This window comes from Rhinichthys klamathensis, unplaced genomic scaffold (genome assembly GCF_029890125.1).
Source record: "Rhinichthys klamathensis goyatoka isolate OS25496 unplaced genomic scaffold, OSU_Roscu_1.1 h1tg000111l_1, whole genome shotgun sequence".
Taxonomy (NCBI): Eukaryota; Metazoa; Chordata; class Actinopteri; order Cypriniformes; family Leuciscidae; genus Rhinichthys; species Rhinichthys klamathensis.
In genome coordinates this window covers 6,645,619-6,657,753 of record NW_026606649.1, presented here as the reverse complement: position 1 = coordinate 6,657,753, position 12,135 = coordinate 6,645,619, and the positions used below count along the sequence as shown (strand labels likewise).

The window sequence follows — 12,135 nt, the reverse complement described above, 5'->3', positions numbered from 1 at the left end:
ATGCCATTGTCCAAAATGTCTTAGTATGCTGAAAAATTAAGATTTCCCTTCACTAGAAGAAAGGGGCCAACCCCTGAAAAACAGCCCTGTACCATTTTCCCTCCTCCACTACATTTAACAGTTGGCAGTCAGGCAAGTAGCATACTCCTGCACCACTCCATCCAACACTTGGCATTAAACTTGGTGATGTGAGGCTTGCATGTAGCTGCTCGGCCATGGAAACCAATTCCACGAAGCTCCTGCCATACACTTTTTGTGCTAATATTAATGCCAGTGAAAGTTTGGAACACTTCGGCTATGGAATCAGCAGAGCGTTGGCGACTTTTACACACCATGCGGCTCAGCACTCGGTGACACCGCTCTGTGACTTTACGTGGTTTTCCACATAGTGGCTGCAGTTCCTATAGCTTCCACTTTTGAATAATAGCCTACCACTTTCAGTTGACTGTGAAATATCTAGCAGAGATGAAATTTCACAAACTGACTGCAAACGTGGCATCCTATCACAGGTGAACAATGCTTGAGCTCTTCAGAACGACCATTTTTTTCCACAAATGTTTGTAAATGTTGACTGCATGTCTAGGTGCTTGATACTGGGTCTGATAATTAAGAGGTGTGTTCCAATACTTCTGACCATATAGTGTATATTAAACTAAGAGCATCAGTAATTTCCCTTCTTGTGATGTTCGCATACAAAAAGCCACCAAGCCCCTCTCTTCTTTTACTTCAGTTTCGTAGATTTTTTACTTTCTTTTTGTGGCTGTTATGCATGCTTTTGTTTATTTCTTTATTTCTTCCCATGCTAAGCTCTACCCTCCCTGCATGCTTAAAGAACAAACCGCCACGGCGAACAGAGAGGGATGGAGTTATCCCTCTTAGTGCCATTCCACAGCGTGTTCTCAGGTTCACAGATGAGGTCAGCTCTGGGTAAGGAAATAGTGCTCAGCTGACTAAATCCAAACAAGATAACTGTACTATCAATAGGTAGTGAGGGGTAGTAATGAGACATTTTTATTGTGTGTGTGGTACAGGAAAATATTTCAGTATTTATGCCTGAGAAATAATGGCAAGCAACTAGTCGTATGGCTTTTCTGTATGATACTAATTCTTTTTTTTTCTTTTTTCTTTTTCTTTCTTTCTTTCTTTCTTTCTTTCTTTCTTTCTTTCTTTCTTTCTTTCTTTCTTTCTTTCTTTCTTTCTTTCTTTCTTTCTTTCTTTCTTTCTTTCTTTCTTTCTTTCTTTCTTTCTTTCTTTCTTTTTTTTCTGTGCAGTGATCTTCAGCCTTCATTAGACAGAGTAAGAAGTGCCAGCACGACTTGTTTAAGACCAGAGTCAAACTTCCACTCACTTGAAAGAGAAAGGTATGTGAAAACAAAGGGGAATCCAGTGCCTACGAGTATACTATTCTTACTCACAAACAAACTGTGCCAGGACATAGTGTCTGTGTAACTTTTTAAAAGCTTGGGGTCAGTAAGATTTTATTATTATTGTTATTATTATTGTTTTATTAATATTTTTATTCAGCAAGAACACATTAAATTAATCGAAAGTGACAATGAAGGCTTTTACATTGATACTGTCACGATTAGCCACGCACTCCCTGGGTGATTACAGACTTCATTTCCCATCATGCATCTCCCTGGACTGAATACACCTAGCGACACACCCCAGCCAGCATCAACTCAGCACACCTGGTCACGCTCATCATCCCCTGAATACTGATTACTCACCACCTGCACTGCATCATGAACTCACCACGCTGCACACAGGATTTAATGCCGCGTTCCAGGCAACCTGTAACCCGTGTTTTTCCAACCTTATACCCGTGAAAGTGCACTGGAACGGCAGTCAAACCCATGACTTCCCACCCGTGAACTCGTACTAGATCGATGTACTCCCAGTTACGAGCTCTGACGTCACATAGCCCGCGAAACCATACAAAACAACAATGGCAGCCCCTACAGATGCAGTGTTTCTGCAGGCGGTGCACGGTGAGAATACACTTTAGGACAATATAACGCAGTCAAATTAATAATAATATAATAATTATAATGATAATAATACACACACGATTATGTATAACAATGTTATGTGTATGAAACAATAAGTATATTGTGCTCAGGTAGTTTGGCGTGGCTGGCCTGGAACGCTACAAAGTCGTGAGTCGTGGTTTGAAGTCGTGATTTACGTGCTCAAAAACCTGCCTGGAACGCAGCATAAGCTTCAGTCTCTCCATTGATCTCTGTCCGGTCTCGTCTATCGACGCGTGTGACTCACCCGCTTCCTCAAGCTTCTCTGGTTCCAGGATTCCCATGTGCTTGCAGCAAGTATACTCAAGTTTATCACTAACTACTCTCCTGTGGGTATTTCCAAGCAGCCATTGTGTGTGGCGGTGCTTCAGGATTCTCCAGTCTGATTCTCAGAGTTCTTCGGTGCATACGGACCTTGTATCTCCTCTCTGCATTCAAGTTGGAAGTTTATTAGAGTCCGCTCTCAGTTCATGTGTCTTCGGATCGGATATTGCATCAAGTGTTTAAAATAAAGTCTGTTAACTGTATTCAGTGTGCCCTCATCCTTCTAGTAGTGTGACAGATACATAATAATAATATGAGTAATTTTTGTTGAGCACCAAATCAGCATTTTAGAATGATTTCTGAAGGATTATGTGACAATGAAGACTGGACTAATGGTTGCTGAAAATTCACCTTAACAATCACAGCTTTACCATAACATTTTTAAATGTATTAAATTAAAGTTACTTGAAATTGTAATAATATTTGACAATATTACTGTTTTACCTTTTTTTTTATTAAATAAATGCAATTTGGTGAGGATAACAGACTAACGATTTAAAAATCTTACTGACACCAAACTTTTAAACGGTAGTGTTCTTGAGGAGTCTGTTCTGCAATCTCAGCCTTTAACTGTTTTGGTTAAATCAGAGATCCATCATCCTGGCCTTGAACTCCATGATACCTTTCCATTTAGCTATTACATTCCTCCTTTTGTTTTGTTTTTTCCACTCTGTTTGTTTTATGGATCAGTCATTTTCCATCTCAAAGGCATTCTGGCAATTTGGATAGGCCAAGCTCTCAGATAGCTAACAAGAAAACCATTGATGGTGACAGGTAAGATCTCATAATAAACCTCTGAACATATATTTATCACTTATATTTTTGTGTGTGTGAATGTATTTCAGCTTTTTCACTAGTTTTACCTTTTTTTTAGTTGGTTTACCCTTTATGGTTTTTTAGTTGTTTTTTTTGCATGTCTGATTATCTCATTACATTTTTATTTTTTGCCCTTGACCTTCTTTGCGGTGGCTGTGTTTAGACTCCAGCCCACCTCTATCCTGAGGGGCAGCAGGAGGAGGAGAGAGCCTCCCCTCATGCCCTTTGGCCAGACCAGCTTAGGGGGTTCCTGCCCTAACTCTCCGCGAGCTGACAGGTGCATGCTGGGAGCACCTCAGAACTTGATTTATCTGCTTTAGTTTGTGCACTGCTGTTTATTGTGATGTCTTAGTAATACAAAATCTGTTTCTTAAAAATGTTATCGCCATAAATTTTTTTTTTTAACTGATAACATTAAATCTCAAAGTTTCACTTGGTGATTATTTGTTATTTTGTTTTGTTGGCTGATACAACAGTGTACTTGAACTTGATTTGAACACCTACCAACAAAAATAGTCAATGTATAAATACCCTATTCACAGATGTATTTGTGACACACAATACAAATTTTACACAATAAAAGTGTTTAATAATGGGAGGGGTTATGGAGATAATATGTGCACTGGTCATGTATTCATAGCGTGATGACCACAATCCCACTCTTTGAATAAAACTTTTTTTAGTAAAAAAAAGTCATCTCATGCGAGTGAACATTATTTTAAGTTAAGGCTGGAATATACGGAGCCCCTAAAGGGACATGAAGGAAAACTTCATGAGAAACTTTGGAAATGCAAAATATATTTTTTCATCCCATCTCATATTTTTTTCCATCACCGTTGCAATTTTATTGGCTCTGTAGGAATACAGAGTAGTTGCTGAAAGTCATAACCAGTCTGCAGATACTGGGCAGTCAGAGTTGACGGATTTCTTAAAAAATCATGCAGTGTATGATATGCACATTTTTTTTTTTTTTTACTTCAGACCCTGATTCCATCTAGTTATGAAACATGTTTGATATTTTAAGATGACTTTAGAACACATATTGTTATCATTTTTCATGCACCTCTTAGCAACGAGGCACATGTTTCTGTGTGAGTTTGTTGAGTTTGGAACGATTTGAAAGTCTCGTAGTGTGTAATCTTCTGTCATAGTGTACCGATTGTTTTCACTGAAACCATTTTCAAAGTCGACAAAGTATATGATGATGATGATTTTTTTTTACATGTTCAGATTTTAAAAGTTTTGTAATGTATTCCAGCCTTTAAAGCAAAACAATTTGACACAAAAAGTTATAAGTGCACCTTTAACAATAAAAGTTAATAATTTCTCTTTCAAATGTTTTCTTGTTTCTCCCTAACTACATAGTGTGTTACAATGAAATGTAACCTTTAAATCACATTATAAAATGTTTTTTCTCCTGTATTTTTTACAAAAAATCTCTCTTTCCAGAGAACTTCCACGAGGTGGACATTATTCCCCAGCAGGGACACCGTCATTAGGGCGCAGAGGCAGACAACTGCCACAACTCCCTGCAAAGAGCAGCAGTATAGAGCAAGGTAAGCAATACACTCTCTCTCTCCCTTTAAATACTCACAAAATCAGACAGCAGTAATCTGAAATGCTATTGCCATTCAAAATCACAGCCCAAACCCATGAATCTGTCCCAATGCCTTTATAAATGCCAGATAATTTCATTACTCCTCTGTCCGTAGCCTTTTTCATGTGCTCCACAAGATCACGCATGTTGATCTTTCTACCTTACTCCTTTCTGTCTCTTCTCATGCCATTTCTCATGCCTTCAACCCCATCTTCATGAAGAACATGTCAACAATAAACCTGAGGAGAAACCTAACTCAGGTATCTCATTCCATTCTCTGCATTTTGCCCTAAAATTGATCACTTGCTTGCCTTGAAGAACTGAACAATATTAGTTTTTACTCCGCTGTATATTTCTTGTTCAAACCCCACAATATTTGGAACATTGTAGCTCTTCCAAGTAGGTTATTTGCTGGTCAACCAGCCACTTTGTTCCAAAAACAGACTCACCATCTTTAGCTGGTTTGTTCTTGGTCAAGATGATTTACTAGCTTCAAACCATCTAATGACCTGCTTGTACCAGTTAGAAACCAAACCATGTAATGACCTGCTTGTACCAGTTAGAAACCACTGTTCCAAAATGCAGATACCACTTCAAGGCAAGACACCACCAGGTGAATAGAATAACATAAAAATAACTAATAGATATCTGTCAGGGTTCTGTCACACTCCTACTCCGTCATTGTTTTCGCTCTCCTATCCATATGAGTTGATTTGTGTGTGGAGCGTGGTTTTTGGATCCCAGCACTTTGGTCTTGTTTGGTTTCGGTTCTGTGTCAGGGTTCAGGCATTCATGTTCCATGTGTTTGTCTTCTGTCGTGAGCGCACGGGATGAACTTGTGAGCTCTGGTCTCGTGTTAGATTGTGGTTTCAAGTTCTCTCAGGCTGTAGTCTCCTCTGTCTGCAAGTGTTATTGTGTTCCCTGAGTAGTCACTTCGAGGTACGTCGAATGGCGACGAAATAGGGGTTTCGCTTAGAAGCCTATCACCTTCGAGTATTAAAAAAACGAGCCAATGGCAAAGAAATGCCATGGGTCTGCGGAATTTGCATAGCGTAGCTCCGCCCCACCTCGTGGATATATAAGGAAGAACGCTGGCAGAATGCAGACATGTTTTTGCTTCGCAGCCAAGAGGTCCTCTTTACTCCTACAGCCTGAATTCTCTCTGAGTGTCATTGAGTATCCTTTGAGACGAGCAGCTCTCCAGTCTGTGTTGGTGCAATGGCGATTTCCAGCGAGTTTCACATTCCTGCCTGCTGATCTGTGCAGGGGTCTGCATCCAGCGTGTGTGTTTCTCCCTGGCCGCTTCAGCACAGGCTGCTGGCGTCCTTTCACAAAAGAGCTTGCACGGGCACGTCTTTTTCAAGATGTTTCGCCCGTGTATTTCTGGGTGCGGTCGTTCCGTCTCATTATCTGATGGGCATGATCGTTGTCTTGCGTGTTTGGGCTTAGAACATGCAAAGGCAGCTTTCGTGGATGAGTCATGTTCTCACTGCGGGAACATGAACATCTCTGCGCTAAGATCGATACTCCGTGACCTTATTAAAGGTAGAGTCCCCTCTGCCACACCCCGATCTGTCCCCTCCACTAGAGGCGACACTTTGGCTGGTGGTCAGGGTGATCTGAGGGTTATGGTGTGGAACACTGCCTCGGGCCACACCCCCCTCACCAGCGCAGCAACCCGCGAGCACCTCGAGTGCAGCCGCGGTGCCGTCTTCGGATGTGCCTCGTGTCTCATTCGGTGCTCCAGATGATGAGGCGATGTCGATCGCCGCATCACAAGGCGAGCTGGTATTTTCTGTGGATGAGGATTCGGATGTGCTGCCGCCCCCCGGAGTCACGGCATTTTCCGAGTCCAACCCGGAACTAACAGCTATGCTTTCCCGGGCCGCTGCGAGCATCGGGTTAGCGTGGTACTCCCCCCCCCCCCCCCCCCCCCCCCCCCCAGGTCCTTTCTTCCCGGAAGTGCATAAGGAGGTCACAAGCTCCTGGAAGTCCCCGTTGTCTTCCTGTGATCGCTCGGGGACCTCCTCCGCTTTTTCTGCCCTTGATGAGGCCGCGGTGAAAGGGTACACTGGGGTTCCCCCTGTCGAACGCTCTATTGTGATGCAACTGTGTCCACAGAGTGCTTTGATGTGGCATGGTGACCCAAAGCACCCCTCCAAAGCCTGTAGGTTTTCGTCTACCTTGGTGGCGAGTTCCTACAGAGCTGCGGGGCAGCCCACCGCCTCACTGCATGCCTTGGCCATCCTCCAGGTCTACCAGGCCATGATGCTCTAGGACACGCACGAGGGCAGAGCTGACCAAGAGCTCTTTGATGAGCTGCGCACCGCCACCAACCTTGCTCTCCGAGCGACGAAGGTGACCGCACGCTCCCTTGGTCAGGTGATGTCCACAGCTGTGGTCCAGGAAAGACACCTGTGGCTTAACCTGGCCGATATGCGGGATACCGAGCGGACACATCTCCTCGACTCCCCTATATCCCAGGCAGGCCTTTTCGGCGGCGCGGTCGAGGACTTCGCCTAAAAGTTCTCGGCCGCCCAGAGACAGACTGAGGCTATTAAGCACATACTGCCCCGGCGGCCAGCTGCTGCCTCCACCCAGCCGCCGGCACAGTTTACTCAGTCTGTTCACCGGCGAGGGCGCCCCTTTGCCACTTGGGCCTGGCTTCAGCTTCCCAACCTGTCCCGCTCGGTCGGTCGCAATGCCCCTGTCATGCGTGCAGAAGTCGCAACCTTGTTGGCGAAAGGTGTGGTCGAGATTGTCCCTCCATCCGAAATGAAGTTCGGGTTCCACAGCCCCTACTTCATTGTACCGAAGAAATCCGGTGGGTTACGGCCAATCCTGGATCTGCGCGTTTTGAACCAATCCCTTCACAGGCTTCCGGCCAAAATGCTCATGGCCAAATGCATTTTCGAATGTGTTCAACCACAGGATTGGTTTACAGCGATCGACCTGAAGGACGCCTACTTTCATGTCTCCATTCTTCCTCGACACAGAGCGTTTCTTCGGGTTGCTTTCAAGGGGAAGGCATATCAGTACGCGGTTCTCCCCTTCGGGCTAGCCCTGTCTCCTCGCGTCTTTACGAAGGTCGTCGAGGCAGCCCTTGTGCTGCTTCAGCTACACAGGGTTCGCGTCCTGAACTATCTCGATGACTGGCTAATCCTGGCTCACTCTCGAGACCAGGTTTGCGAACACAGGGACCTAGTGATCTGGCACCTAGGCCTTTGGCTCAACTGGGAGAAGAGCAAACTTTGCCCCGTGCAGAGGATCTCTTTTCTCGGTATGGAAATCGACTAGGTCGCCATGTCCGCGCAGCTTACGAGCGAGCGCGCCCAGTCACTGCTGACTTGCTTGCATCAGATCCAGAGCAAGAGTGCGGTTTCACTGAAACTTTTTCAGAGGCTCCTGGGGCATATGGCATCCGCAGCGGCAGCCACACAGCTCGGGTTGCTTCATATGAGACAGTTTCAGCACTTGCTTCGCGATCGAGTCCCGAGGTGGGCATGGCAACAGGGCACACTCTGAGTACCAGTTACTCCGACCTGCCATCAAACCTTCTCCCCATGGTCGAACCTCAGCATCCTACAGGCCGGTGTGCCCCTAGATCGAGTTTCCAGGCATGTTGGTTGTTGTCTCAACAGATGCCTCCACCACAGGTTGGGGTGCCATGTGCAATGGACATGCTGCCAAGGGCTCCTGGACAGGACCCCAGCGCTTTCTGCATGTCAATTGCCTCAAGTTGCTGGCAGTACGATTGGCTCTGCACCACTTCCATGCATTGCTCAAGAACCAGCACGTACTAGTCCGATCAGGCAATACCGCGACAGTGGCGTACATATACCGACAAGGTGGTCTACGCTCCTGCCGTATATCGCAACTCGCCCGCCACCTCCTCTTATGGAGTCAGAATCATCTGAGGTCGCTTCGAGCCATTATATTCCGGAATCCCTGAATTGTGGAGCCTTAGAGCTTTCACGTCTCAGCCTCTTCCTGGAGAATGGTGACTCCATCCCCAGTCGGTTCAGCTGATTTGGGATCAGTTCGGGGACGCACAGGTAGACCTGTTTGCCTCCCACGACTCGTCCCACTGCGACCTGTTTTTCTCCCTGACCGAGGGCACGCTCGGCACGGACTCATTGGCGCACAGCTAGCCGCGGGGCCTCCGCAAGTATGCGTTTCACCCAGTGAGCCGCCTTGCACAGACCCTGTGCAAGATCAGGGAGGACGAAGAGTAGGTCATGTTGGTTGCGCCTCTTTGGCCCAGCCGGACCTGTTTCTCCGAACTTGTACTCCTCGCAACAGCACCTGCCTGGCCAATCCCTCTGAGGAAGGACCCTTTCTCAGAGACGGGGCACACTATGGCACCCTCGTCCCGATCTTGGAACCTCCACGTGTGGCTCCTGGACAGGACAAGTCAGGTTTGAGTACCCTACCACCAGCGGTGGTGGCTACCATCACTTCCACTAGAGCATCGTCCACGAGACATGCCTATGCGTTGAAGTGGAACCTCTTCGTCAACTGGTGCTACTCTCAACGAGAAGACCTCACGATATGCCTGATCAGTGTCGTGCTTTCCTTCCTGCAAGAAGGGTTGGAGCGAAGGCTGTCTCCCTCCACCCTGAAAGTTTATGTTGCCGCTATCACCACACATCATGTTGCAGTTGAGGGTAAGTCCATTGGAAGCATGACCTGGTCATCAGGTTCCTGAGAGGAGCGAGGAGACTGAATCCTCCTCATCCTCCTCTTGTACCCTCTTGGGACCTCTCAGTGGTTTTAACTGCCCTGCGGAGTGCTCCCTTCGAGCCCTTGCAATCAGTGGAGCTTAAGTTCCTGTCGATGAAGACAGCGCTCCTGGTTGCATTGGCCTCCATCAAGCATTTTCCGTTAACGAAGCGTGCCTGGAATTCGGGCCGGCTAACTCTCACGTGATCCTGAGACCCCGGCCTGGATATGTGCCCAAGGTTCCTACCACTCCCTTTCGGGACCAGGTAGTGAACCTGCAAGCGCTGCCCTCGGAGGAGGCAGACCCAGCCTTGGCACTGCTCTGTCCAGTACGTGCTCTCCGTGCCTACGTAGATAGGACGCAGTGTTTCAGGATCTCAGACCAGCTCTTTGTCTGTCATGGTGGGAAGCTGAAGGGAAAGGCTCTCTCCAAGCAGAGGTTGTCTAACTGGATAGTGGACGCCATTGCTTTGGCATACCAGCAGCAAGGTCGACCGTGCCCCCTTGGTGTGAAAGCCCACTCCACCTGGAGTGTGGCTTCCTCTTGGGCTTTAGCGCATGGCACCTCGCTAACAGACATCTGCAGAGCTGCAGGCTGGGCGACACCTAACACATTCGCGAGATTCTATAATCTCTGAGTGGAGCCAGTGTCCTCTCGTGTACTCGCTTCAACTAGCCAGTACTAGGATCCGCTCAGGTGTCTTCGCTTGCTCGCCATTCCACTCCACGGACTGGATACGTGCGATATTCTCCTCAGGTGAGTTTCCCCGAGAAGCCCTGAGTTCCTCCCGCACTGTTGACGTCAACGCCAAGATTATGCCCCCGGCAGCTTTCGCAGTTGGCTAGGTGCCTCCATGTGCATGGTTCCTCCGCTGGGTGACCCCCACGTGTGTATTTCCATTGTAAGCCTCCTTGAGCATGTGTCTTTCCCTCGGCAAACCACCTTGCCACTCCTGGAGTTGAAAGATTCCACCCTACGGGCTGGACACTGAACACAGTGTTCTTCCGTATGCTACCCCCTCTCGGGTCATTCCTAAGACCTCCCTTCGGGCGGACATGGTTGCTTATCTCTACTGAGATATGCTTCCTAGTGTACCTTGGTATTCCTGTGTTAAGTTGGAGTCCTTCGTCCGTGCCAGTCTCATGACAGGGAGCTCACACTCGCACTGTAAGACAGTCGAGAGGTGGCGTGATTAGACTGGTACCCCCATTTCGTCGTCATTCGACGTAACTCTAAGTGACTACGAAAGGGAACGTCTCGGTTACGTATGTAACCCTCGTTCCCTGAGCAGGGAACGGAGACGTTACTTCTTCCTGCCACCTCCGCTGTTCCGCTGGAATGCCGAATTCAGTCTTGTCTCCTCAGTAGGGAAACATGTCTGCATTCTGCCAGGATTCTTCCTTATATACCCACGAGGTGGTGTGGAGCTACGCTATGCAAATTCCGCAGACCCATGGCATTTCTTTGCCATTGGCTCTTTTTTTAATACTCGAAGGTGATAAGCTTCTAAGCGAAACCCCCATTTCGTCGTCATTCGACGTACGTCTCCGTTCCCTACTCAGGGAACGAGGGTTATATATGTAACCGAGACGTTCTGTGTAGCATGTGGTTCATGTTTACATTAGGGATGGGCATTTTGTCAATTTCTCATTTTGATCATTGACAGGTCTCAAAATACTCGTGGGGCGGGGCGTGTCCGTCATGAAAATGAAAATATTTTAAGACTATTACGAAAATTAATGTTGACAAATAAAAATATGACATGAAAACATGTGTATGAAACCATGAACGTATGACTAGAAAAAAATAAAACAACTAGATTATGATTATCGAAAAAGAAACATCTAAAAAGAATAGCTGCTTGAGGTAAGGCTGAAGAGTAAATGATATTCAGTAAACTGAAGCCCGTTCTATGACACATCCAATGAGATTAATAATCAGATATCCTAGATACATAACATAAACATAACATCACAACTTGCATCTGCACAAAAGGACACAAATGTGCATGTGAACTTGCTAGTTTTTTACAGTCTATGGTTTGAAAGGGAAACTCTGGATGCGCGCTTCCCTTAACAGCATGCTGATACACGGGCAACTAAAGCACAGAGAATTTAGAACATTCCATTACAATCCTGTTCTCATTATAATGCTATATATGCCATGTATAGCTAGAATAGGGAGGGATTAAAGGAAAGTTAAAGCATTGAATTTAAATATATATATATATATATATATATATATATATATATATATACAGTATATATATATATATATATATATACAGTATATATATATAAACGATCGATGGGAATTATTTGATATAACGGCTATTCAAAAAACGCACCCCTGTAATGTTCCACTCCGACATTACATTTCTCTTATTGTAGGCCTATACGTGTTGTAGCCATTAAAGAAATGTATTTAGTTTAATATTTATGTTTAAATATGTTATTTTTTTATTTAATCTATGTTGATTATGAAAAGTGAACCGCATGCATGAGTAGCCTATAATAAGATGCACAATATATCAGGAGACCTAATTTTAACCACATTAAGTTTTGTTTTGTATAAAGCCTTTCTTTAAAGTGAATTTCGTTTTGTATAAATTGTCTCTTAATTTTAATCAATGTTTCATCAACCAT

At 45.6% G+C, this 12,135-nt stretch overlaps 1 protein-coding gene across 19 annotated transcripts in view; it reads left to right on the top strand.

Moving 5' to 3' along the window:
• rims1b (regulating synaptic membrane exocytosis 1b) overlaps positions 1-12,135 on the top strand; it is a 137,092-nt gene that overhangs the window by 106,624 nt on the left and 18,333 nt on the right. For 13 of the 19 annotated variants that reach the window (XM_056254351.1, XM_056254355.1, XM_056254350.1 and 10 more), the window contains 6 exons: positions 808-927; positions 1,272-1,361; positions 3,045-3,128; positions 3,334-3,447; positions 4,620-4,726; positions 4,989-5,027. In XM_056254351.1, coding sequence (XP_056110326.1) covers positions 808-927; positions 1,272-1,361; positions 3,045-3,128; positions 3,334-3,447; positions 4,620-4,726; positions 4,989-5,027 — 554 coding nt within the window. The remainder of the gene's footprint in view (positions 1-807; positions 928-1,271; positions 1,362-3,044; positions 3,129-3,333; positions 3,448-4,619; positions 4,727-4,988; positions 5,028-12,135) is intronic. The other 6 variants (XM_056254364.1, XM_056254362.1, XM_056254361.1 and 3 more) reach the window with 4 other exon arrangements.